Source organism: Lissotriton vulgaris, chromosome 4_1 (genome assembly GCF_964263255.1).
Source record: "Lissotriton vulgaris chromosome 4_1, aLisVul1.2, whole genome shotgun sequence".
Classification (NCBI taxonomy): domain Eukaryota; kingdom Metazoa; phylum Chordata; class Amphibia; order Caudata; family Salamandridae; genus Lissotriton; species Lissotriton vulgaris.
The window spans coordinates 1,348,693,036-1,348,720,931 of NC_141691.1; the positions used below are offsets into that span (position 1 = coordinate 1,348,693,036).

Here is a 27,896-nt window from a genome sequence, read left to right on the forward strand (position 1 = left end):
ACCACCTCCAAGCAGTGTTGCAAGCCCTTCAGCGAGCTGGCCTCACGATCAAGGCCAGCAAATGTCAAATTGGACAAGGGTCAGTGACCTACCTCGGACACCAAGTGGGAAGCGGTCTAGTGGCCCCTCTTCAACTGAAAATTGCCGCCATCCAGAACTGGCAACCCCCTAACACTCAAACTGAGGTGCGAGCCTTCCTGGGCCTCACGGGCTACTACCGAAGGTTCGTGAAAGACTATGGTACCCTCGTGGGGCCTCTCACCGAACTCACGTCGAAAAATCAGCCCAAGAAGGTGAACTGGACCCCAGAGTGTCAAGCGGCCTTCGAACAGCTAAAGGCCGCCATGTGTTCCGCTCCTGTACTCCAGGCCCCAGACTACAGCCGGGAGTTCGTCGTCCAGACGGATGCCTCCGACCAGGGCATTGGGGCGGTCCTGTCCCAGGTGAACACCGAAGGCCTTGATCAACCGGTGGCCTTCATCAGCCGGAGACTCCTACCACGGGAGCAACGCTGGAGCACCATAGAGAGGGAAGCCTTCGCTGTGGTATGGGCCCTCAAGAAGCTCCGACCCTACCTTTTTGGCACCCACTTCCGGGTGCAGACTGACCACCGACCCCTGCAGTGGTTGATGCATATGCGGGGGGAAAACCCAAAACTGCTACGCTGGTCCATCTCCTTGCAAGGTATGGACTTTACCGTTGAACACCGGCCTGGGTCTGACCACGCCAACGCGGATGGCCTGTCCCGGTTTTTCCGCCTCGACGAAGAGAGTCCCCAAGAGGATGGGTAACTCTCCCCGCCTTCAGCTGGGGGGGACGCATGTTGGACAGGCCACATGACGGGCCGCTCTCCCCCGGCTCGACCAAGCCCGAGCCAGTCATACAAGCACCACACACCACCATTGCACGTCCTACGTCCCCTCAGGGACACCTGCCCTCGAGCATGATAACCTCGTGGGTCCGATCCACGGCCGACCCACGCGCCCAGCCCGGGCCGCCATCTTGGACACTTCGCCACGAGGCCGCCTGGCCCCCGATCGACCTCAACCCTGGGCCTAGCCCGGCCTCAGACATTCCGGCACCACCCTCCACCCAGGAGGCGAGCGAGCTACTTGGCCAGTCAATGGGAGAAAGAGGTGTCGATGGTTCTCCCCCGGCCAGTGCCGCTCGCCCATCGCCTCCCTGGGCGCTGGCTCCACCCCCCTGCTGGGTGCCTGGACTCCCTCATCCCGGACCTCCCGACCTCCAAGTGCGAGGGTCCGGACATCAAAGCACGCCAGCCCTATAACTGGGGCAGCTCCAGAACAGGAAGGCAGTTGTATCTTGGAGTCGAGAGACGAAAGAAGAACTCATCCTGGACGAACTACTGGCGCTGCCGTAGCTCTGTCCTGTGCACCATCATCCTGCCTGTTGGCGCTGCCACAGCCGTCGTAACCTTCATCCTTCACCGTCGTCCGGATCTGCTGGCGAGGCCGCGGGCCGTTGTAACTGTCATCTGCATCGGGACCTGCTTGGCTTCTCCACGGCCCGTCGACCATCCTTCATCCATATCGGGACCTGCTTGGCTTCTCCACGGCCCGCCGACCACCCTTCATCCATCTCGGGACCTGCTTGGCTCCTCCACGGCCCGATCAGCAACCACGCCGAGCTCGAGGATTGAGAGCTATTGAACTCATTGGTAACTAAGACTGTCCCGCTACCCTTTTCCTCAACTAGAGATCAGAACCGAGGGGACCCCTGAGTCCAGACCTCCTTGTATTATATCAACGTAACCTAAGAAGTGCATATAAAGTCTCGTTAACCTTCAATCTTGTGTGGTGTCCGTCTGTGGGGGGGAAGTTACTTATCTGTACAGTCGTTGGAGACGGCTCTCCCTGGAGACCTCTCCCCGTAATCTCGGCCGACCCTCCCGGTCCGTCTAACACCAGCCATGTCCAGAGGCGAAGAGCCTCCCGACATAGGGACCAGGACCACACTCCGCGCCTGTTTGTTGCAATACAACATGGCGGTGGTGTTGTCCGTGAACACCTGCACCACACTTCCCCGGACAGAGGGAAAGAATGCCTTCAGTGCAAGCCAGAACGCCCCAAGCTCCAAAAGGTTGATATGGGAGCCGGGACGCCGCCAGAGACCAGAGGCCTCTGATCTCCGCCTCTCCCAAGTGGCCTCCCCATCCCAGGAGGGATGCATCAGTCACCACTGTGTGCTCCGGTTGGGGGAGGGAGAGGGAGATGGATCTGCCATTGACCCAATCGCGATTCATGAGCCACCACTGCTATTGTCGTACAGTGCCCTCCAAGATCTGGACAGGATTGGACAGGTTGCACTGATGCTGCGCCCACTGGCACTTCAGGTCCCACTGCAGAGCCCGCATATGCCATCTGGCATGTGTCATCAGCAGGATGCAGGAGGCCATCAGGCCAAGAAGCTGGAGGGTAATCCTGACTGAAACCCGGGACAGAGGCTGAAATATCAGAATCATAGCATGAGTATCCCGGACTCGCTGTTCGGGAGAATAAACCCGAAACAGCGTTGAATCCAGAATCTGAGAGGGACTCATGTGTGACTTTGGCACGTTGATGGAGAACCCCAGCAAATGCAGGAGGGCGGCCGTAGTATGTAGGTGGTTAACGAGCCCGCCTTCAACAACCAGTCGCCGAGGTAGGGGAAGACAGACACCCCCGACCTGCGCAGGTGAGCTGCGACCACCGTCATCACCTTTGTGAACACCCGAGGGGCGCTGGAAAGGCCAAAGGGGAGCACGGCAAACTGAAAATGCTCCTGGCCTACCGTGAACCGCAGATAACGCTGGTGGTCCTGCAGGACGGGGATGCAAAAATATGTATCCTGCAAGTCCAACGCTACCATACAGGCTCCAGGGTCGAGGGCAGTCAGGACCTGAGCAAGAGTCAGCATTTTGAATTTCTCCTTCCAGAGGAAGCGATTGACGTTCTGGAGGTCCAAGATGGAGCGCAGGCCCCCCTTGTTCTTCTTGGGGACCAGAAAGTAGTGGGAATAACAACTACTCGTTACTTCCGGTCCGGGAAAGCACTTGTTGGCCCCCTTGGCCAAGAGGGCCGTGACTTCCTGCTGGAGAAGCACCAAGTGATCCCCCGACATGCAGTGGCACCGAGGTAGCATGGCTGGAGGGATGGACTGAAAGGGAAGGGAGTAACCCCCGTGGATGATCTGCAACACCCACTTGTCCGATGTGATATCGCGCCAGTGAGGAAGGTGGTGGCGTATTCTGCCATCCTTAGGCGTTGGGTGCTCCAAAAAGCTCGGATTAGGAAGGTTTGGAGGTAGAAGCAGCGGGGACGGAGGTGGACTGACCCCCAAGCTGATTCCCAGACCCGCCCCTGCGGAAGCCACGTCCACTCTGAGGATGGTTCTGCACAGGCTTGCTGAAGGAACGTGGCCACGAAAGGAACAAAGACCAGGAGAGGCCGGGCTCTTTGCAGAAAGGCCCATGGACTTGGCCGTGGCCCGCAAGTCCTTAAAACGCTCCAGTGCACTGTCGGCCACATCGCCAAACAGGCGAGTGCCATCAAAGGGAATGTCCATGAGCGAGTTATGGATATCGGGCGAGAAGCCAGTGGAACGCAGCCAGGCGTGGCGACGCAGCGCCACAGTCATAGAAATCGCCCTGCCCAACGAGTCAGCGGTGTCCAAACCACACCGAATGGCGAACTTAGCCGAATCCTTACCCTCAGCCACCGCTTGGAAAAGAACAGTCTGAACCTCCTCATAACACTGTGGCAACACCTGAGCAACGGTATCCCACACCGCGAGTGAAAAGCAGCCTAATAAGCAGGGGGTGTTCACCGACCGCAGCCCAAAGCTGGTTGAATAGAACAACCGCTTACCGAAGTGCTCCAGCTTCTTAGAGTCCTTATCCGGCGGAGCCTTGGGGAAGGCACTCTGCGACGTCGAGGCTTGGATGACCAGGCTCGCAGGCGTCGGATGAGTGGTGAGAAACGTGGGGTCACCAGGTGCCGGGGGTGACGCCTAGAGACATTCTTATCCACAGGGGCCCTCGTGGCCAGCCGCGACCAAGTGCCCACCAGGACGTCGGTAAGGTAGTCATTGAAGGGAAGCAGCACCTCTAACGAAGCAGACGCAATCTGGAGCACCTCGGTGAGGAGGTTAGTTTTGAGTGTCACTTTAGGAAGGTCGAGGACGTCAGCAGCCCGATGGAGCACCATCGTGTAGGAAGCGCCCTCCTCCATTTAGGCGGAGGAGAGGCAGAAGAGACGTCTAGGTCGCCTGCGTCCTCCAGATCGTCCACCCAGTCCTGCTCGGAGTCACACTGACGGGCGAGAGGGTCCTCGGACCCCTCTCAATCATCCTCCACCTCCACTGCAAGAGGAGCCAGCCGCGCGGCAAACGGCATCGTGAACGGCACCAGCCGGGGTCGGGCTGGCGCCGCCTCCCAATGTGGGTCCCAGGCAGAAACAAAATGGTCCTGGAACCGGGGTAAGGGCGGAACGAACGACACCCACTGCGACACCCGTGGTGGAGCCAAGGGAGGCGCTGGAACCCGTGGCGCCGGGGCAAAGCCAACGGCTTAGGATACTGTGGCGCCGAAGCTGGATCTGCCGGCGGGCCAACAGGATCTGGACGCGGGACCTCGGCCTGAAGGCATGCCAGCGGGAGCCCGAGGCCTAAAAAGGCGGTCCATGGTGGCAAGAAACTCTTGCACCTGTTCGGGAGTCGCCGTTTGGACCCGGATAACGCGGGTAGACAGCGGGACTCCCAGGCTCGAAGGGAGCCGCAGGGGCAGAACCCATGTCCCCCTCGTCCCCATCCAAGGAGGGACATCGGAGAGCGAACATGCTTCTTCGACTTCTTTTTATGTCGTTGCTTACCGGAATCAGAGCGCGAAGACTTGGAGCCCGAAGAATGACGACTGCGGCCACGGGACCAGTCCCTGGACCCAGAGCGGCGTCTGGATGAGTGCCGGGCCTCCAGCAGTTTCCTGCGCCGCTCCCTCAAGGCCTTCGGGCCATAGCTCTACAGTCCCAGGAGTCGTGGTTGGTCTACAGGCATTAGAGGCAAACATCATGGGGGATCGCCACCGACATATTACGACAGCAGGCTCCACAGGACTTAAAACCAGGAATCCCTATGTGCACCAGGAGAAAAAGGGGGGAGACAAAAGTCTCAAAAGAGTAGTCAAAAAGTGACTAAGGTACGTGCTCTATCCGGATCTGCGCTTGCTGGCGCGGAAAAAGAAAGAACTTACGTCAGCGCGCATGGGTGGCGTCTAAGTAGTCTCTGTGACGTTATCTCGGTGTTACGACACCAGTGACTGACGCGGAGCCACAGGACGCCACCTACTGACGTGCAGGGGTACTGCTACCAAACCTTTCCGGATCGAGTCTGACGCCTGGGGATATTCTAAGGTAAGGAATCTATCACTAACGAGTCTCTTTCAGATATCACTACTCCTGAGGCCATGGAATAGCCCACACAATCAGTTGTGCCATGATCTGCTCTTAGAACATGTTTAGCAACATCTTGTCAATCCTGAATTGTTTTAGCTACAGCTGTTCTAAGTATCACTGAGAAATATGCCGGCAAGATCTGTCTGCCCATGTCCCAAAATGCATGCGTTTACCAGCCCAAGAGGGAGACCACATTTTAAGAACTCAGAGCTAACCTAGCAGATGAAAAAAACATTTTACCAAAAGGAACAATAGCTTTGATTACCTGGCTGTCAGAGCAGAAGGGAAACAATTTAGGTTCACCAAACTAGTTCATGCTTGTACCACAAGGCTTTCCAAGGAAAGTGATAGATCAAGAAGGCTGGGTCATCAGGGACATGCGTGAGGTACAAGATTACAAGTCAACATGCCTTCATCCATGTGGCAAATAAAGTGTCTGGAAGTGCCTCACTGAAAGGCAGTAAGGATTCTGATAGGGCTATTACTGATTGTCAAATTTCAGTAAGTATGCTTGATTAAGTCTCCGCAGCGGAGCATTCCATGTCCAGGACTTTAGATGCCCAGCAGACTACCACTGCAAAAGATTAATTCTCCTTTAGTGTATGGGACAGGTGGGGACTCCAGCTAAGTGTCTGGCAAGGTATCCAGTCCAATCCTGTTTTGTAGGTCGAGGTACAGACCAACATCTGTGTAACAAGAGGTTAATACGTTTTCTGTCTGGTCATTGTAGAGAATGTTTAAAAGCCCTTGAAATGCATCAAAATCTGAGCCTAAAAGGGCCACCAGTTATCTTGAGTACTGGCTTCATGGAGAAGACCAAAGGTCCAAATCTGGATCTTAGACGGAGTGCTACCCTTGCTTTGAGTGCAACCAAAGCAGGAAGCAGTGCTCTGGATATTCATCAAAGGGCAGGGAAAGAAAGGGAATTACATCAGTATGCTGGGGTGGCGCCTTTATCAGACTCAGCTCAGTCACTTTGGGAGATTACGACTGCAAGCAGGAGTGATTGCTTTAAGAATTTAGGATGTAGTCGTCACCTGGGGATTATTCTAAAGATGAGGAATCTACGGTCCAGCGTATCCATCAGAAAATTCTAAACTGAGCAGTACCCAATAACCAAACTGTACATTTAATGATTGCAAACATTGTAAAATATATACTTTAAAAAGCCCCAAAAGGGGTTTGGTGCCCACTTCCACACATTAGCTTTGAATCGGAGTATAACATGCAGGAGAAAATCATTTGCATTTCTTTCTCAGAGGAGTAGTCACTTCAGCATCCTCTTGCAACTACCAAGCTGAGGTAAGAAACTTTTCTAACTAGAAACACTTCCATAGTTTGCTCCTTGTGCTTCGCTCTATTAATGGAGATAAAACACGATGCCAAGTTTCATTATACAGAAGTCTTCGAGAAAGAAACCTTCAAGTACAGAAGCTCATAATGAGGACAGAGAATTCATTGTTCTGCGGAAATCTTAGACCTGCAACTGGACAGAAAGTTTGGGAAATACAGCATACCTCATTACAAGCCATGGCAACAGCAGGTAGTGGGGACTTGTTTCAATAGTGGGAAAAGGGCTAAGGCGATCCCTGTCACTTGTCATTCTATTTCCACAGGTCCAAACACATGAGCTTGCTAATCAAATTCTTCTCATTAAATACGAACAAATGCGAAGAAAGCAATTTCAGATATACAGATGAAATACACACTTGAAAATAGAATTAAGAAAAAATATTTTGAAGAGGAAGATGTAGAAAGTGTTTAGAGCAGGTTGATGACAAGGAAGGTTCTCTCAGGGGCTGGTAGCCATGGGGTCCTTAAAAAAGGGCACATTTTCACAGAAGAAAAGACAAATGACAGCAAACGTGAAACGCACTTACTGTTAGAGTGGGCATTCAAGTTTAGGGTATCAGGGTAAACGGTCCATTCTACTTCTGAATCTACAGATTGCTGCACTTGCTCAGTAACAGGTAAAGACAAAGGAGGACCTTGAGGTCCTTTTACTGGAAGAACATCCAGAGATGTGTTGGCGTTGCTCATTTCAGGACTTCTGGGCACACTGACAAAGTAGGAATAAGAAAATTGTCTTATTGGTCTTAACGCTTTACACACAAAAAACCTTCAAACTCAGAAAATCATGACTTGATACAATGACAGATGCCATTATTAACAATATAATGAAAATAATTCATAATAGTTTGAGTCCATGGATTCTTGTGTACCATCTAAAACCGTACTTTCCTTCAGTGACACTTTGTTAGAGATTGCAGATTTCTTACATTGTGAATATTAAACTAGTGTCAGATTGGAAACAAAGCACAAGTTACTACTTGTGTAACGATACATCTGTAAGAGACATTAGTTAGTGATAGATTCCTTACCTTAGAATATCCATAGGCGTCAGACCGGCGCGTCGGTAGGCGTCGTCCGCGGCTCCGCGTCCGTCGTCGGCGTCGTTAGCACCAGAATGACGTAGTCGGAGTACTTAGACGCCGCCCATGCGCGCTGACGTCAGTTCTGATACACAGCTTTTCCGCGTCAGATACGCAGAGCCATGATAGAACCAACACTGGTGCCAAGAAACTAGGGCCCTGAAAGGGGATGACCTTAACCCTAGATTTCGGTTCACAGAACGGGGAGGATGGGTCGGTAAGGAATCTATCACTAATGTCTCTTACAGATATATCGTTACACAAGTAGTAACTTGTGCATCTGAAAGAGACACGTTAGTGATAGATTCCTTACCTTAGAATAGATACCCCAGCAATACCAACCCCGGTGGTGGGTCTGCGAACCAATAATCACACCAGAAAGTCCTGGAGGACGGAACGGCCAAAGAAGCCATCCCTCCGGACTTGGCTGTCCAGGCAGTAGTGTCTTGCAAACGTGTGCAGCGAGGCCCACGTACCTGCCTGGCCAATGTCCTGCAAGGGCACTCCTCGGCCCAGGGCAGTGGTAGTCGCCGTGGCCTGAGTAGAATGAGCCCGCAATCCAACTCGGGGATCCTTTTTGGTCAAGGAGTAACATGCCTGGATACACAAGATGATCCACCACGAGATGGTCCGCTTGTGCACCGCCTTTCCTTTCTTAGCGCCCTCGTAACCAACAAAGAGTTGGTCATCCACCCGGAACTGGCGTGTGCGATCCAGAAAATAAGAGAGCGCTCGTTTTGGGTCCAGACGGTGGAGCCTCTCTTCCTCTTTCGAGGGATGCGGAGGCGGAAAGAAGGTGGGCAAGGTAATTAACTGCCCGATGTGGAAGGCCGTGACAACCTTGGGCAGGAAAGAGGGTCTTGTCCGCAACACAAGCTTGTCCGGATGGACAGAGAGGAAAGGAGGTGTAGAAGAAAGATCCTGGAGCTCACTCACTCTCCTGGCAGAGGTGATGGCCACCAGGAAAGCCGTCTTCAAAGTAAGAAGACGGAGAGGACAGTTATGGAGTGGCTCAAAGGGAGCACACATTAGATAAGTAAGTACAAGATTCAAGTCCCACTGGGGCATCACGAAGGGAACAGGAGGGAACATGTGTGTGATGCCCTTCAAAAACCTACTTACAAGGGAGAACCTCAGAAAGGGGTGCAGAGAGTGGGTCCACAGCCTTTGCTGTGCACCATGCCACAAATCTGTTCACCTGCAGGCGTATACCGACTTTGTGGAGGGACGCCTGGCTGCCAGAATGACATCACAGACTTCGGGAGGCAAGTCAAATGGCCTCAACTGCCGCCGCTCAATCTCCAAGCTTGTAGGTGGAGACTGGACAGGTTCGGGTGCAGAACCGCCCCCTGCTGCTGCGACAGAAGGTCCCCCCGAAGAGGCAGGCGAATCGGGGGATCGACGGACATGCTGAGTAGCTCGGGATACCAGTATCTTCGTGCCCAGTCCGGAGCCACAAGAACAACCTGGGCCCGGTCGCGCCTGATCTTCAGCACTCTGGGCAGAAGAAGGCGGAAAGGAATACAATAGACCGCAAAACTCGCGACGAAAAGTGTCTCCGAGTGTGTGCCGCCTTGGAAATTCCAACGCGCAGAACTGATGACATTGCGCGTTCTCTTCTGTGGCGAATAGATCTAACCAAGGCTCTCCCCATTGCTGAAAGAGGCCTTGCGCCACGTCCGAGTTCAGACGCCATTTGTGATCCATCATGCACCGACGGCTGAGTTCGTCCGCCCTGGCATTCAGAGAACCTGCCAGGTGTTGAACCACCAGGGTCACGCCCTGATGTTCCAGCCACTGCCAGAGGCGCAGAGCCTCCTGGCATAGGGTCCACGACCCCACCACGCCCTGTTTGTTACAGTACCACATGGCGGTGGTGTTGTCCGTGAACATCTGCACTACACTCCCCCGGACAGAGGGGAGGAATGCCTTCAGTGCTAGTCGGATCGCCCGCAGCTCCAAAAGGTTGATATGGAGCCGGGACTCCGCTGGAGACCAGAGGCCTCTGATCTCCGCCTCTCCCATGTGGCCTCCCCAGCCCTGGAGGGACGCGTCCGTCACAACCACGTGCTCCGGGTGGGGTAGGGAGAGGAATCTGCCACTGACCCAATCGCGGTCCGTGAGCCACCACTGCAACTGTCTTGCAGTGCCCTCCGAGCTCAAGACATGATCGGACAAGTTGCCCTGATGCTGGGCCCACTGAAACTTCAGGTCCCACTGCAGAGCCTGCATCCGCCACCGGGCGTGATGCACCAGAAGGATGCAGGAGGCCATCAGCCCCAGAAGCCGCTGCGTCAACCTGACCGAGACTCGGGATAAAGGCTGAAAGATCGGAATCAGAGCCTGAATATCCCGAACCCGCTGTTTGGGAGGATAAACCCGAAACTGCGCTGAGTCTAGAACCGCTCCGATGAAGAGGAGCTTCTGAAAGGGACACAGGTGCCACTTTGGCACGTTGGCACGTTGATGGAGAACCCCAGCTGGTGCAGGAGGTCGGCCGTTGTCTGGAGGTGGCTGACGACTGTGAGCCCGCCTTCAATAACCAGTCGCGAGGTAGGGGAAGACTGACACCCCTAACCTGCGCAGATGAGCTGCGAACACCGCCATCACCTTCGTGAACACCCGTGGGGCGCTGGTAAGGCCGAAGGGGACCACGGTAAACTGAAAGTGCTCGTGGCCTACCGTGAACCGCAGGTAACGCCAGTGGGCCGGCAGGACGGGGATGTGAAAATAAACGTCCTGCAAGTCCAACGCTACCAGCCAGTCTCCAGGGTCCAGGGCAGCTAAGACCTGAGCCAAAGTCAGCATCTTGAACTTCTCCTTCTGGAGGAAGCCGTTGACGTTCCGTAGGACGCGCTCGATGGCCCCCTTGGCCAAGAGGGCCGTGACTTCCTCTTGCAGAATTTGCAAGTGAAACACCAACACGCGGTGGTACTGCGGTGGCATGGCTGGAGGGGTCGCCTCGAAGGGGAGGGAGTAGCCGTTTCGGACGATCTGCAGAACCCACCTGTCCGACGCGACAGTGCGCCAGTAGGAGAGGTGATGGCGAACCCTGCCCCCCACTGGCGTCACATGGGCCTGAAAACTCGGACTAGGAAGGTTTTGAGGAAGGGGATGCCGAGGGAGGTATGGACTGGCCTCGCCGTTGTCCCCGTCCACCGCCACGTCGGTTTCCACCGCCGCCACCGCGCTGTTGAACATTCTGCGGTGCGTGGCTGGCAGCACGTGTGGGGGCGCCCGATCCGTGGCCACGAAAGGAGCCAAAGGCACCTGATTGCTGGCGTGTGGCCGAGAGGCCCAAGGACTTGGCCGTAGCCCTGGAGTCCTTAAAACGCTCAAGCGCATGGTCTGCCTTGTCGCCAAAGAGGCGACGACCATTGAACGGCATGTCCAGAAGTGTGGCCTGGACATCGGCCGAAAAGTTGGCGGACCTCAATTAGGCGTGGCGTCGAACCGCCACTGTCGTTGCCATCGCCCTGCCCAGTGAGTCCGTGGTATCCATCCCACACCGGATGAAATATTGCGCTGCATCTCGGCCCTCCACAAGGGTTTGGGCGAGTTTAGCCCGGACCTCCTCCGGACATTGTGGCAGCATGTCCGCGACCGTGTCCCACAGGGTGTGGGTGTAGCAGCCCAAGAGACAGGTGGTATTGACAGACCGCAGTCCCAAACTCAGGGACGAGAACACTTTCTTCCCGAATTGTTAATATCTCTTGGATTCCTGATTGGGCGGAGCCGTTGGGAATGCGGTCTGGGAAGTGGAGGCCTGGATAACCAGGCTCTCAGGGGTGGGATGGATGGACAAAAAGCAAGGGTCGCCCGGGGCCGGGCGGTAGCGTCTGGCCACGTTCCTATCCACAGGCGGACCTGTGGCGGGCTTGGACCAAGTGCCCACAAGAAGGTCACACAAAGCCTCATTGAACAGCAGCAGGGGCTCACTGGAGCTTGTCTGCGGTTTGAGGACCTCAGTGAGGAGGTTAGTCCTCACGGCCGCGACAGGGAGCTCAAGGTTTAAGGCCTTGGCTGCCCTCGTCAACACTACACTGTAAGTAGACCCCTCCTCCGTAGCCACAGTGGGAGAGGAGACAAATCCAGTGTCTGGCGAAGTGTCAATACCACAGACCTCCCCAAGCTCAGTCCTCTTGAGACTGGCACTCCAATGCCAGAGGGTCTTCAGACCCCTCCCAGTCACCCTCGTCACCCGTCTCCTGTAAAAACAGGGGCAACAGAGGAGGCCTCCTCATGGAAATAAAAATCTTTAAAGGCCGTCGGAAGCGGCGCCCCGCTGCGCCGTTTCGGCGCCAGAGTCGGACCGAAGGAAAGAGTGGGGACGGCGTCCACAGCAGGCGCCAGGGGCGATACCCGCGGGGCTGGTGCCGGTGAGGTTGACCGGCTACGACCCGGATCCGGAAGCGGATCCGGTGAGGTCCTGCGGCGCCGGGACCGAAGTCGCCGGCGGCGCCGGGGCCGAAGCACCCAACAGCGTCGGGCCGAAGCACCCGACCCGCTAGGGCCTCCAGCCAGGACTGTTGGGCCCCGAGGCGCCACGGAGCCCGGCTGAGGAGGGAGGGACCTTATGGCCATGAGGTACCGCTCGATCTCCTACGACGACGCGCCGTGCCCAGGGACCTGAAGGTGTGGGGCAGGCGGCGACGCTTGCGACTCCGTCGGAGCCGCGTGGGTGGTGTCACCCAAACCCCCGGCTGCATCGTGCGAGCGTCGGGGTGGGTCGGAGGAACGATGACGTCTCTCCGAATTCTCATGCCTCTTACCTGAGGACTTGGATCCTGACTATCAATGTCCACTCCCGGAGCTGCGATGACTCCGACCCCGCGACCGGTCCCTCGACCTCCCGTGGGACCGGGACCTGGAACGGCGCGGGCCGACTGCCGGAGCTCGAGTCGCTTGCGGGACTGCTCCCGCCTAGCTTTAGACGTCAGGGCCCGGCAGTCGGAGCAGGTGCGGTCGTCGTGGTCGAGGCCTAAACACTTCAGGCACCGGCGATGGGGATCGGTAACCGACATCAGTCGGTCGCACTTCGAGCAGGGTTTGAACCCGGGCATCACTACCGGCACCGATAGAGTCGAAGACTCAAGTAAAGAAATGATCAAAAAGTTTAGTCAAAAAATGACTAGGGGTAGAGCTTCTCCGGATCTGCGCTAGCTGGCGCGGAAAAAAGAAGAACTGACGTCAGTGCGCATGGGCGGCGTCTAAGTACTCCAACAACGTCATTCCGACGCCAACGACGCCGACGACGGACGCGGAGCCACGGACGACGCCTACCGACGCGCAGGGCTATTGCTAAGCAAAAATTTCCGGATCCAGTCTGACGCCTGGGGATATTCTAAGGTAAGGAATCTATCACTAACGTGTCTCTTTCAGATCTCAAAAGTAGTACTACTGCGTGCCGGTAGGTGAAGTTGCGCATCTCTACACCAATTTTGTTCTGATCTGTAAGGGAAGAGCGGGCCACATACAAGTGCCACACGGGCACGTACAGTTCCATTCAAAGTCTTTACATACTCTGAGACATATAGCCCATCAGCAAATTGGTTTGACAAGTGTGCAGATCTTCAATTTGGAACCTTATTGAATGAAAAACGTCCATTCCACAGAAAAGGGAGGTTGAAGGGTTAGTGACAAATCTGTGGTTAGTATCCAATAGAAAGAACATTACAGAAGGTAAGTAACGAGTTCTGATCGATACTTCTAGCTGCAGATTCCTCATCTTGTGCATAGATATCAAAGCTGTAACTCCCAGGGAACTGAACCTTTGGAATGGCTCAAACGAAAAAGGACCTGCAGAACTGAAGAAACAAAATGCCCATTTCTACGAATCTGACTATCAAGGCATTAGTACTGCATGAACACGTGCACTGATGCCCATGTAGCAACCTGAAACATATCCAGGCTGTGCTAGCACAGTAGTAGCACCTTTGGCTCCAGTGGAATGAACCCTTAATCCTTCAGGCGGCTGACTCTTAGCTAGTGCATAACACATTTTCATGCAGAGGACTTTTCACCTACATATCGTTCTTTTGTGCACTGGTGTGCTCTACTTTGCTACCGAGAAGCCCACAAACACCGGATAGGACCATCTGGTGCACTTAGTACATTCAATGTAGAAACGAAGGTCTTTCTTAGGGTCAGATTCTCTCCTTCTGTTTCGAGGGGTGAGGCATAGCAAAGAACGTCGGACAGGTATTAGCCCGTTGTAAGAAAGAGCCCTTATATGACATGGTCACCCCCACTTTTTGCCCGAGTACTGATGCTTTTGACAGAAAGTGCACTGGGTTCCTGCTAACCAGGCCCCCAAGTGCCAGTGCTCTTTCCCTTCAAACAGCTAAAACTTTTCAATTGTAACCCAACTGGCAAGTACTTTAGCACCCCTAAATTCCCTGGTAAATGGTACCCCTGGAACCTAGGGCATGGGTACCAAAGAGGGTCCCTGATGGCTGCAGCATGTATTATGCCACACAAAGACTGCATGAAGCCTGCCGTCGCAGGATGCGTGAAAAGGTAGAAACCATTTTGAGAACACATGGCCCAATCCCTGCGTGACATTTCAAGGGACCCTGCATATACTTTAAGTCAACCCTACAGCAGGCGAGAGCCCTATGGCAGGGCACTTTATATGTGAGGGCCCATCTGATTGAACAGATAGACCCCTGTGATGTCTACCTCCATTCCTAAATACTACACGTGATCAGGTAGTCACCTTAAGGACATGTACCAGACACTAGTCATTACAGGTTACCCATCTACATGATGGCTCCACTAATAACCAATGGTGTTGGATATCAAACACCTTCTCCTAATAAATTCACACTGATGTCAGTGTTGGATTTATTATGACATGCATCCAGAGGTCACCTTAGAGTTACTCCCTAAAACCTACCAGTGGTTTAGTGTGCTGGCTAACTGGACTCTTCCAGCCTGTCACCACAGACAAGTTTCTTACTCGATGCTCGGGAAAGTTAACGCTCTCAGAGGTCAGGAACAGTGCCTGTTCCAGAGAAAGGGGATCTCACATCCTCCAACAGGACTGCTAGTGAATTAGCATACCAAGGACAAAAGCCTCAAAGAGTCTGCTGCCTTTGATGTGCAACAGTGGCTTTCTACAGGCCTAGAGAATGCCACCTCTTACCCTGGGGCCTATTTGGCACCAGCGCAGGCAGGAATATTATCTAGTAAGAAGACGCGGGGTGCTATCAGGCTAGGCAGATCACTAAGGTGGGCCACCTCAAGTGGAAACTCGAAGAAGGGATTCACCATACTGTTTTTTGTTAAACTAGGAACTTTTGGTGAGGTTTATGCCTAATTTCCCCAGGAAGTGATCATATAGGGAGTGGAGTCTCTCCAGGTGTAAGTAGTGCAATGGTTTCTACCTTTCCTTAGAGCCAAAACTGGTACTACTGCGCAAGCACATCCTGGATATCGGTTCAGGTTGGGCTTTCTGCATTTGCCGCCCAGCTACTTGGGCATCAGTGCATATGTTCATGAAGAACTATTGCTGTGATGCCCCCTAAATGAAGAGTTACTTACCTTCGGTAACAATGTATCTGGTAGAGACACAGTATAGCCACAGATTCCATAACTTAGGATATCCACAAGCGTCCGACTGGATCTGGAAAATTTCTGCAGCAGCACCACTGCGCGCCCCCGCACAGCTCCGCCCTGAAGTCCACGGACTTGACGTCAGCGGAGCCATATATGCCCATCCCGGCTCGCTGATGTCAGTTTTCATTGGAAAAAAATGACTGCACCACAACGCAAAGCCACCACCAAAACCTGTGAGAGTGTGGGAACAGGGTGCATAAAGAATTTAAAAAAAAGACATTGAATGATGAGAAACAGCACCATAAAGGACAGTGCTAGGCACTGTATACCATAAAATACCAAAGGGAAAGAGCAGAGCAACGACAAAGTTTGCAACCACAATATACAACCATGAAGGACACAAGTCCGGAACACATTGTAGGAGAGTAGGGTCTGCAATCCTATGATCACCCCAGATTTTTGCTTTTTGCTTCACTGGTTTACAACTTTCCCTGGCTGTGGGCCTGCTAATCAGACCCACAGCCTAGCTGTTCTCTCTCTAAATTGACACACATGAACCTTAGGTGCATTTACCAATTGGTACTGGGCCACCTTATCAGTCCCTGTACAGTATACCTTAGGTATCCAGGGCATAGGTGTACCCAGGGCCTACCAGGGGCTGCAGCATGTATTATGCCACCCCTGGATGGCCACCCAAATCTGACACAACTGGCTGCACGACAGCTGGGGCAAGGTGGTGTAATCACCCTTTGCTTTAGAAATAGTATTCCTATATCTAACCCTAAAATGGACACATGTATTCCTATCAGTCACTCCTATGGCAGGCCTTATCAATTCTGAAGGCAGAGTGCTTGGAATTATGTGAGATGGTGCTCTGGCATGAGCTGAGCCCGTTTGCAGCTTGCGGAACCAAGTCCTAATAGCTGTTCCATGATAACGCGTGCCATATACTCTTAAGTGCATTATAATCCTTGCGGTTATTTGCCAACTTTGGTATCGCTTTATCAAAACATGTCAAGTAAGGTGTCATACGAATTGGAATACTAACCCCTCGCCAATTCTGGCGACGGGGTTAGCATTCCACCATTCTAGAGGGACACGGCATGTATGTAACTGTGAACCCCGGTTAAAGCTAACTCGAGCCTCAGTATCACAAAATGGATGCTGCCACCACAGACACAAGTCTGACCTCCTGCTGCTGGGAGTCCTTCCAGCGAGGGGAGCTCGGACAAAGGGTTTCCTGTCAGGGGCGGTGCTAGCACCATCCCAGACAGGGTTTTGTGTATCCCAGGTAGGCAGGGCTGAGAGGAAGGTGACTGCAAGTGGCACCCCGGTGCTCACTGTGCATATGCCGGCTGAAACCAGTTCCAGAGGCACACCAGCCCCTGAGCTGGGGAAAGTCCGGACAAGGGGGAGGGGTGTAACCACCCCCCTCCTGGTCCCACCCATTGGCAGGACCTAGTCGCGTGACAGCCCTTTTCTTAGAAAAGGTAGGAGCAGGCCCCCTTCCCAGATTAGATAATTCTGAATCTTGAACTACTTCTGAAGACTCTCCCTTGTGGCTAAGGAGTAGCCACCCTGCACCAGCAGGCACCATCTAAGCGCTTGCGGTTTGCTGCACGTCCATCCTCCGGATCAAGACTGACCAGCTCGACGAGACCCGGATTCCCTGGCATCTCTGACCTCTACCTGCATCATCAGCCCAGTAGAGATTCGTGGGTGTGACGAGACCAGAGGGACCGGCCATCTTCAAGACCAGCATGACGCTTAACCAGCACGACTGCCGAGGGATGCTCGAGTGAGTGCTTTGGGGTTTGAGAAGCCCTAACCCTGAGCAGCTCCAGCACCGAAGTCCAGCCCCCCAGCATCCACGAGATCTGCGTGGGGACCTTCTGCTCTTTGCTGCTCACCGCGTTGTCCGGTCACTTGCCTGCTGGCTAGTGGCCCTCCTGACGATGCACCACGACGATTTCACCGCTGGTCTGGTTGCTCCAGACTGGCCCTTGCTCCCTTCCAAAAGAGGAGCACCCCGGACCCTCCTGGTCCACTCCAGACGCCATCTTGACTCCACTGCGTGGGCTCGCCTTTGCCAAGGCTTGTTGCTCCAATCCTGGTTCCAGCATCGCCGACAGCAGACACTCTCGTGGGACAGCTCGCATCTCCAGCCTGGTCACCGACAACGCCTCCTGGTCCGAGGGACAGCAGGGTCCAGCGTCGCCCACTCACCTGGTCGAGGTGACTTTAACTGGTGCCATCCTGGTGCCCACACAATCACTGGCTAGTGATTAAGAACTGAGTCCCCTCTGCTTTCAGGTCATCTTCATCACTGATCTAGGCTTTGATCACACCGAACATCTTCACTGGTCGCCTGCCAGCAACTTCTTCTTTCAGGCTCCATAGACTACAACGAGGATTCCCGACGTCTTTTGAACCCTATGCAGCCGCGGCCCCTGGGCTAGGTAACCTGAGCATCGGTGCTCCAACGTAGGTTCACTATCTAAGTGTCCAGATCCTTTTTCGTTTTTAGTCTACCTACTCGGAATCGTCCGGAAACAGTGACTTTACAAATACTAGCCTCCATAGACTTTGTCCCGCATCCCGCGTGAGAGTGCACACTCTGCACCCGATCTCCCTAGGCCTCCTGCTCCTAACCTAAGGGTTCAGTAGTGTAGTCCTAGCGATCCTGAAGCCTCTGGATCTTGTTACTTACCTACTAGTATTTCGCATTCCACTGAGTGTATATGGTTTTTCGTGCCCCTTGGGCATTTGTGTAAATTGTGCAACTTGAAGTATTTTCATAAGAGTTTTGTATTGTGCTTAGCTCCCTGACTCAAAGAGTTCAGGGTAGACTTGTTATAAATAAATATCCTTTATTTTCATAACAACTTGTGTGGTGTCCTTTCACTTGGTGTTCAAGGGGTATATGTGATGGTATAACAGCTGGCTTAACACGCCCTCTAGAGTTTAGCCTAAAGACTGCTCTTGTCCATGCTACTAGGATAGCTGGTCTATAAGGTTGACTTACAACCAATCATCAATAAGGGTCGTTTGGTATGATACACAGTGATCACTAGAATAGTGAGCACTATATATCAGGCCAACTTCTCACACACATAAGCAAAGGAAATCTACCACAAAACGGCACCCGAAATGAACATCGTAGCCCCAGTAAGAGACCCATAGACCGAGACAGAGCCAATCTACAACAACCAATGGGCCGCAGGGGTGGCGAGAGACCGCAAGGCGATTGAGAAGGGGATAGCAGGGGTGGCGAACCATGAAGAGATCCCACATTGGACAACCCAGGGCGTTGTGATGGAAAAAGGACACATGTCACATGGGCATACCGCCCAGGCACTAGAATGGGCGGAGTAGAGCAAGCAACGCACAATGAAGCATTCCGTATAGGAGTGAAATGAAATAGGTCACCCCGCAGAAAGACAAAGCCACTCGGAGGGCAGCGAATGCAGGAAGCCCAACCTGAAAAGGTCCTCGCAGAAAGGGGAGGATGGGTGGGCATTAAGGAATCTGTGGCTAGAATCGTCTCTACCAGATACATTGTTACCAAAGGTAAGTAACTCATCCATCTGATAGGCATCTAGCCACAGATTCCTTAACTTAGAATAGATACCTAAGCCATTCCCATAGAGAAGGCGGGTCTGCAACCGAACCCCACCAAGTTCCCAAGAGAACTTAGCCGTCAGCAAGGTGATGAACACTGTGGGGACCGCAAACCAGCGCAGCCACACCAGACCACGAAGCTCTGAAAAGGGCGGGAAACAATGTGAGGCAAAAGCACCACAAGCCGTTAAAGAACAGTACGAACACTCCTGTATGTAGGTGCGGGTTGAGAGAAAGAAAGCATAAGCTAGAAATGGTGTTGTAGAAGTGAGAATTCATGGCTTCGCAAGTAGAGGAACTGAGCCTAGGGTCCAAAGAATCCGCAAGATCCAATGTGTCGATTGTAAGTAAAACCCAGAGAGATGACAAAGTGTAATGACAGGGTCAGCGCATAATGGCCCAGTGTGCACAACAGTGGAAAAAAGCACTGTCAAACCCGCACCAGCCAAAACACGTTTGACAGCAGTAGCAGGATGCCGAACCATGGCCAGCAACTGTCGGTAGTACCAAAAACACACAACACTCCAGTACACAGACTCCCTGTCACAAGACATATGAGGAGTCACGGCAATAATCAGAAGCACCCAGAGCCCATGCCAAGGTCGCCCGCCACAGAGCAGAAGAGCAGGCGGGAACAGCTAGCTGCTGACAACACCACGAAACGAAACGCCAGGACCACGTCGGGCTCAGAATAAGGGCAAGGTAATAAACCGTCCTGAACGACCACAAAAGGGGCTCGCCCCGGGCAGAACAGATTCACTAAGTAGTGGGAGCAGCAAGAAGATGAGGAGTAGCAAGAAGATGAGGAGTAACAAGTAGGACGGACCAGGCTGGCAACACAGGAAACTATGCCCTCAGAAACATCAGACAGAGGCCCAGGCAAAGGGCGAACACCGCGGCCAACAAGGTAAGTGGCCAATCCAAGCCCAAGTAAGGACCAAAGACTGCACCATTGCAATACAGCAACCCCAGGGAGGGTGATGAACCCGCCAGGGGGAGTCTACACCCTCCCCGCATAAGACAGAGTTATACGATAGCTACACATACCCCACATAGGGTAGGACACGTCCCAAGAAAGCATGGGAACCACTCAGAGGGAAAAAATCCAGTATCAGAGGACAGAACCATAGACCTGCGGCACAAACCACAGAAAGCTACGTAGTCCGCCAGAAAACACATTTGTTCAAAAAAAATGGGGGCTGAACTGTGAGAAGTTGGCCTGGTATATGATGTTCACTATTCCAGTGAACACCTTGCACCAGTCTAAACAACCCTTATGGTGATGGTTGTAAAGTCAACCTTATAGACCTGCTATCCTAGAGGTAGCGTGGACAGAACAGTCTTAGGCTAAAAGACTCTTGAGGGCGTGTAAAGCGAGCTGTTTTACCATATGTAACCCCTTGAATACCAGATGAAAGGACACCACACAGGATATATATATATGAAATATATATGTATTTATTCACTAACACACTCCTCTGAAATCTTTATGAGATCAGAGGCAAAAGCACATAGCAAGTTACACTTAGAAATACTTTAAATAGCACAATTTACAGTTAGGACCTAGGCGCGCGTCAAACCATATACTAAGTAAGTGGCATAAGAACCATGACTTGGGAAAGCAGAAGGCCCAGGGCCTAGGGAATCGCTGGGGCTACACTATCTGACCCTTAGGTTAGGAATAGGAGGCTCACAGGCGGCACGTGCAGAGTCAGTACTCTCACACGAGAGTCAATCGAAAGTCAATAGGAACGTAAAAGGTAAGTAAATGAAGATTTAGGACACTTCCGGTCTAGCTAGAAGGATACAACTAAAAACCTAAACACTTGGATAGTCAATACCCTTGAGAGCACCGAAGTACTCGCATTACCTCACCCACAGGAAGCAGGTGCATAGGTGTGAAGATGTGTTGGGTTTCACCGTTGAAGTCGATGGAGCCTGTGAAGAAAGATGCTGCAGGCGACCAGGAGGAAGATGTCCGGGTGGATCCAAGGGTGGATCGAGGATGAAGAGGACATGAAAGCAGAGGGGACAGAGTCTAGGTCACTAGCTAGTGACCGGGTGGAACCAGGGAAGGAACCAGACGTCGTTGAGGAGCAATCAGGTGCTGGGGTGAAGCTTGTCGTTGCAGCCACGAGGACCAGGAGGGGTCGAGGATGACCAGGTGCTGGAGAGGACCTGTCCCACGAAGGATCTCGCAGATGGAGGGGTCAGGTTCAAGATCAGAGCCAACAAGCCTAAGCAAATGCTACCCACGCAGGATACACAAGGAGCTTCTGGTGCAGACCAGGAGGGTCTGAGGTACTTCACTTTTTCAGGGAAGCAAGTGCCAGTCTGGAGCACCAGACCAGCGGAGGAAATTCAAAAAGGATCGTCGCCCGGGGCTACTAGCCAACGGGCCAGCAACCGGACAACACGGCGAGCAGAACACAGGCAGAAGGGCCCCACGCAGATCTCGTGGAGTGTGGAGGGCTGGTCTTCGGTGCAGGTGGTGCTCGGTGTCGGGGTGTCTCAGTCCCCAGGGCACAGCTTCGAGGAGGCCTCAGGAGCTGGGCTGTTAGCAAGTCGTCGACTTTTCAAGTTACCTGCTTCCACGTTTCCCGACGCCTTCCAGGGGGCTCAGCTGTGCTGGAGTCGTGCAGTGGGGTCAGAGCGATCCGGGAGTCGAGGTCTTGTCAGGCTCTGTGCTCGGGTTCCGGCGGGAACGGGAACAAAGCAAGCCGTTGAGTTGCTGGATGGTGCCTGGTTTCCCAGGGTGGTCACTCCTTGGCCACAAGGGAGATTCTTCAGTCTTCAGCTTGGATGAATGTTGAAGGGTCCAGAGTTTCATCTTCAATCTAAAGTCTCCTGGGCCAGCTCCTACCTTTATACAACTAAAGGGGGCTGGTTTGCTCACTAGGTCCCTCCTATGGGTGGGACCAGGAAGGGGGGTTGTTACACCCCTTTCCTTTGTGCAGTTTCGCGCCAGAGCTGGGGCTGGAGTGCCCCAGCAACCGGTTTGAACTGGGGTATGCATGGAACACCTAGAGTGCTCCAGGCAGTGTCTGATTCTATTCAGCTCTTCCTGTCCCAATACACATCCTCCTGTCTGGGGTGGTGCTCGCCCCTCCCCAAGCAGGAAACCTATTGTCCAAACCGCCGTGACTGGAAGGACTCCCAGCAGCAGGAGGTCAGACTCGTGTCTGTGGCAGCAGCATCCATTTTGTGATGCTGGGGCTCTGGTTAACTTTAACCAGGATAGTCAGGACTAACATGTCTTCTCCCTCTAGAAGGGTGGAATGCTACCCCCATCGCCAGAATTTGTGAGGGGGTAGTATTCCAAAGTGTATAACACCTTACACGACATGTTTTGATAAAGCTAAACCAAAGTTAGCATTAACCACAAGGATTATAATGCACTTAAGAGTATATGGTATGGCAATATCATAGAACAGCTATAAGGGACATGGTTCCGAAAGCTGCAGACAGGCTCAGCTCATGCTAGAGCACCATCTCACACATAACCAAGCACTCTGCCTTCAGGATTGTTAAGGCCTGCCATAGGAGTGACTTATAGGTTACTATGTGTCTATATGTAAGTAGCTATAGGAATACTACCCCTAAGCAAGGGGTGGTTACACTACCTTGCCTCAGCTGAGTGATCAGCCAGTTGTGTCTATTTGAGTGGCCAGCCAGGGGTGGCATAATACATGCTGCAGCCCCTGGTAGGCCTTGATTACACCTATGCCCTGAGTACCTATGGTACACTTCTACAGGGGCTGACAAGGTGAACCAATTCCCAATTGTGGATGTATGTGGATGTACCTAGAGTACATGGTGAATTTAGAGAGAGTGCATCTGGGCTGTGGGTCGGATTAGCAGGCCCACAGCCACATCCAAGTCGAAAACCAGTAAAGCAAAAGCAAAAAGTGGGGGTGACCATAGGAAGCAGACCCTACTCTCCTACATGAACCAGCAGCCAACTGAAGAGCAGGGCCAACCAAAGACCCATAGGGCACAGTATCACTCACAGAAAGTGTAACATCCGTCCAGAAAACACAAATATCAGGAGCAAGTGGGATAACGTCTCCCCCAAGCCCCGGAGGATCAGCAGACCGACCTACTGAGGAGGAGTTGGTAATGGAGCCCCGCAAGAAGACGCTGAATGGTGGAGTCTGCATGAGTATTGAACAACAAGACCCCTTCAAAAGGTAGGTCGACCAGAAGCTTTCTAATATTGTCAGGGAAGAGAACATCGCGTAGCCAAGCATGGCGACGGAGAGCCACAGCAGAGGCCATAGCACGACCAACAGCATCAGCCACATCCAAAGCCGTACGAAGAATAAACGCAGCCAACTCTCTACCATCCAACGCATGGCCCAGCAGATCAGCACGGGTCCCCTCATGAGAAACATGAGCAAGAAGGGATTCCACAGATTCCCACAGGCTAGAAGTAGCCCTGGTCAGCACATACAAAATGGTAAGTGCCCTCAAGGCAGCGCTGGAAGAAGCGTAGACATTACGTTGCCATGGGTCTAACCACCTGGCCTCCCGAGACGGAGGGAACACCACCACAGGCAAGCACGGAAATGCATTTCGCAGTAGAGGGCCTTGATTACAAGGGTGGAAAGAAAGACAGACCGGGTCGTGCGGAGCAGCACGATGACGGTGGAGTAGCGCATGAGGCGCCGGATCGTCTTTGGCAGGGCGCCCCCAAGCCCCATAAGAGAATTATGGAGTGACGCTTCAAAGGGAAATAACTCCCGTCCACCAGAGCCCTGGTGGAGAATCTCCAAGAGGTTGTCCGTGGGAAATGGAGTGACCGGTTCACCCATCCTCAGGATATCAGCATCCGTGGAAATAGCCCGAACAAAGGCAACACTGGCCTCAGTAGGGTGCCGCAAAGGTGAAAATAATTCCTCCGAGGGCGACGGTTGCAGACTGAGATGCCTATCCCCATGTCCAGGGAGAAACGGCCAGCTCCGGCATATAGGAGGATCTACTGAGTGTTAGACCTGGCACCTTGGCATGGGTCTCCCTTCCACTTTTCGTTACTGTGCCTCATGTGTTTTGCTGGTGTTAGCTGCTCAGAGCACTGTGCCACTGCCAATCCGTGCCACAGTGCAAGTGCTCCCTGTATAAAATGTATCTATTGATTGGATTCCATGATTGGCTTATTTGGTTTACTGTCAGACCCGAGTACAGTGGACCAGGTGTGCTCAGGGCTTGTAAATCCAAATGCTGCTAGTGGGCCTGCAGCACTGGTTGTGCCACCCACAGAAGCAGAATTGTAAAATGTGTCTAAGGTCTGCCATTGCAGAGCCTGCCTGCAGTCTGGTACTGACATGCTGACTGGGCAAGTGCACCCACTTGCCAGTCCCTAAACCTTCCCTTAACTTCATATCAGTCATCCCTATGGTAGTCCCAAGGGCAGGGTGCATTGGAGGTAAAAGGTAGGACAATCCCGGATGTGTGGCATGTGCTAATAGTGAATTACAGCCATTTTTGTGTTTCACCATTGCAAGGCTACCTGTTCTCATAGGCCAGAATGGGCTGTTGGAATTGTTACATTCTATCACCCTAACAGACTCAGGGAACATGGTAGAAATTAGAGTTTAGTATGCCTGAACTCAGAATAATAAAGTACATCTTTTAGTAAAGTTTATTTTAATATTCTGTGTTTGCAAATACCACTTTTAGAAAGTAGGTATTTGTTTGCCTAACCCTTTCAGCCCGCCTCTGCCAGGATGTGTATCTGCTGTCTGGTTTCTGTGAGTGACAGGGCTGGGGAATTCCAGGTGACAGGCTGGGGCAGCCATGTGGTGAATAGAGAGATTTACATCCAGATTGGTGGAAGGAGTGCACCTGGACTCTGAATAGGGATGTGGCTTCCCCCACAATGCTGGCTCCACCTCCTGTGGAGCGTCTGATGTCTCTGCCCTGCACCCTGAAAAGAAAAGCCAGAGTCATGTAAACAAAGTACTCCAGAACTGGGCTCAACTAGGCAAGGACCCCCTGGCCTGAAAGAACAAAAGAACTGTGGTATAAGTATTGGGACCCTGAGCCCAAGAAATCAGATCCTGCTTAACAAGAAGAAACCTCTGCCCGACGAGAAGGAACTGGGAAAGCTGAAGGAGGAGTACTGTCCCTGACCTGGGGGATTGGCCTGCAGTGGTTGCCTTGCTGTTGAAGGAGAGGAGAAAAGACTACAAAGACTTTATTTTCCAAACTTGTGCAAAGATCTCCAAGGGCTTTTAAGTGAGCTTGCCCCCTGAACGAAGTCCGAAGACCATTGGACTTCATCCGCATCGCAGATCGCCGCTGGAAATGCTGTTTTCAGCCGCCGCCGGGGCCGGGAGCTGTCTACTCCTCGTACGATCGAATCGAAGCCTGACCGCACCGAACAAAGCATCGGCAACCACAAACAACGCGACTCTGTGTTCACCGACCCGCACAAGCGCCGTAAACGAGCCGCTGCTCGCACCGTGACTGGGAAGCACCGCCACGTACAACGCTTCTGGCATCGACTCGCAACAGGTCAGGACGACCCGCACACTACTGTCGAGGTAGAGTCCAAAGATCGCACGGAGTTGGGTACACATCGCAGGGCCCGACTCGCTCCGCTTTTAAGGACGGTACGACTCCAACTCCCAAGGTACGGCTTGTACACTGCAACGGAATAGTTCGCACCGCACAAAGCACCGTCCACTCAAGCAACGCGACTCTGCGTTCAACAACCGCACAGGTGCCTTCAACGAGCCGCAGCTCGCACCGCGAAAGGACATCGCTGCGTAAAACGCTTTCTTTTTCAACGCATCGTCTGTGACAAACTCATCAAAACTAAGGTACTGTGTACGACTCGCATCGCATTTTGGTACGCATCGGACCGGGGTGTCTGCTGCATTTGTTAGACTCTTTCCGGGCATTTTTCATTACCGGGAGAGCCGAACAAGGGGTACGACGCTCACAGATTTCTAAGATACACTTTTCAACACGAACTCTTTTGCTAACAGTATGGTGGCTCATTTTTGTCGTTATTAGGTCTTGTGCTAAACCTTTATATAAAGAAAACTATTTTTTGATATAAATCTAGTGTGGTGTCCATTTGTGATGTTATCACGGAGTTACTGTATGTGTTCACAAATGCTTAACCTATAACGCCTCTGAGGTAAGCCTTGTCTGCTTGCGCCACACTACCTAGTGGGTGAGCAGGGGTTATTTTGGAGGGTAATCCCCTTATCCTGACTAGAGGAGAGGGTCCCTGCTTGTAACAAGTACTTACCTGTGCCAACCAGAGACCCCCCAAATCTAACATTGGTGGTCAGCGGTGAGGATCCTGAATTTGCATTTGTGATTCACGTACAGTGATTGGTGAACACTACTTAGTGAATTCAGACCATAACGCAGCCACGTACTTTTGATTCTCGTTTTGCTAAGAGATCTCCATTTTTAAAAGTCATGCCTGGTTCAGTCATTGTGGAAAAACCAGCATCTATAGTCTCTGATGGAGGTGAAATTGACTGGGAAGAAGAGACTAGAGAGCTACACCGTAAACCAGCTGAAGGGCTTCTGCAAAAAGTTTAAAGTTCCCCATGCTGGATTCAAAGTCAAGTCAGACTACCAAAAGGCGCTGAGGGACTGGATTGAGTCAGGGAGAGCACCTGTGGATGTGGTGGAAATTGAGCAAGCAGAAGGCATCAATGGTTTTGGCAGAGTACTGTCGCCAGAGGAGTTGGCAGACAGGAAAGAAGCCCGAGCACATGAAATGGAGTTGGCAAAACTTAAATTGAACGGGCAACTGGAGCTGGAAAGCAAAAAGCTGGCTCTGGAAGAGAGAAGACGCAGGAGGCGCGGGAAACCGGCCCCTGTTGTTTCCTCGGTCCAGGAGGAAGCAGACCTTGAGCCTACAGGGGAACAGATAGCTGAACTGGGGGACATGCCTGAGCTGACCCATTGGCAGCAGGAAGGAGGCCCCTCCAGGGAGGAATTCTGCAGAGGGCAGAAATAATGTCCTTCTCTTGTGGGTCTGCAGCAGCAGGCTGCAGACTAGGCCAACGGTGATAAGTCTGGAACACATTTCATTTACTGGGAAAACGACCTCCTGTATTCAGAGCCTAAGGTTGCTGAGCCTAGGTCAGCCCGAGCGCTGGTGGTACCCCAGAGCTTCAGAGCCTTCCTACTGGGGCTGGCTCACGTTGTGCCATTAGCAGGACATTTGGGGCAGGACAAGACCTTTGAGAGGCTTGTCACCCACTTTTATTGGCCTCAAATGAGCAAGAGCTCAGACGTTCATTGCAGGACCTGTCAGACTTGCCAGCCAAGTGGAAAGAGTGGGAGGAAGCAGAAGGCTCTTCTCCAGCCATTCCCTGTGGTCAGTACCCCATTCCAGCGAGTGGGGATTGACATTGTGGGGCCACTGGACCCAAGGACAGCCATGGGCAACAGGTTTATCCTGGTCTTGGTGGACCATGCCACCCGGTACCCGGAAGCCATCTCTCGGAGGACATTGACGGCCCCCGTGGTGGGACGTGCACTGATGGGAATTTTCTCAAGAGTGGGATTCCCTCTAGAGGTGGTGTCTGACCGGGTTACCAATTTCATATCCAAGTATATGAAATCCTTTTGGCAAGAGTGTGGTGTAACCTACAAGTTTACTGCACCTTACCACACCCAAGGAAATGGGTTGGTTGAGATTCAACCGTACCCTAAAAGGCCTGATAATGGGTCTGGAAGAACCCATGAGGCATAAGTGGGACATCCTCTTAACATGCCTTCCCTTTGCTTACCGTGAGGTGCCTCAGAAGTCTCTAGGGTTCAGCCCCTTTGAACTCCTGTATGGCCACCCTGTGAGAGGACC

The 27,896-nt window shown here is 52.8% G+C and overlaps 1 protein-coding gene across 1 annotated transcript in view; it reads right to left on the reverse strand.

Annotated features, from left to right (window-relative positions):
• The window catches only part of CEP192 (centrosomal protein 192), a 1,919,503-nt gene that overhangs the window by 449,451 nt on the left and 1,442,156 nt on the right, over positions 1 to 27,896 (reverse strand). Inside the window, exon 36 of the mRNA XM_086965571.1 lies at positions 7,328 to 7,506. Coding sequence (XP_086821697.1) covers positions 7,328 to 7,506 — 179 coding nt within the window. The remainder of the gene's footprint in view (positions 1 to 7,327; positions 7,507 to 27,896) is intronic.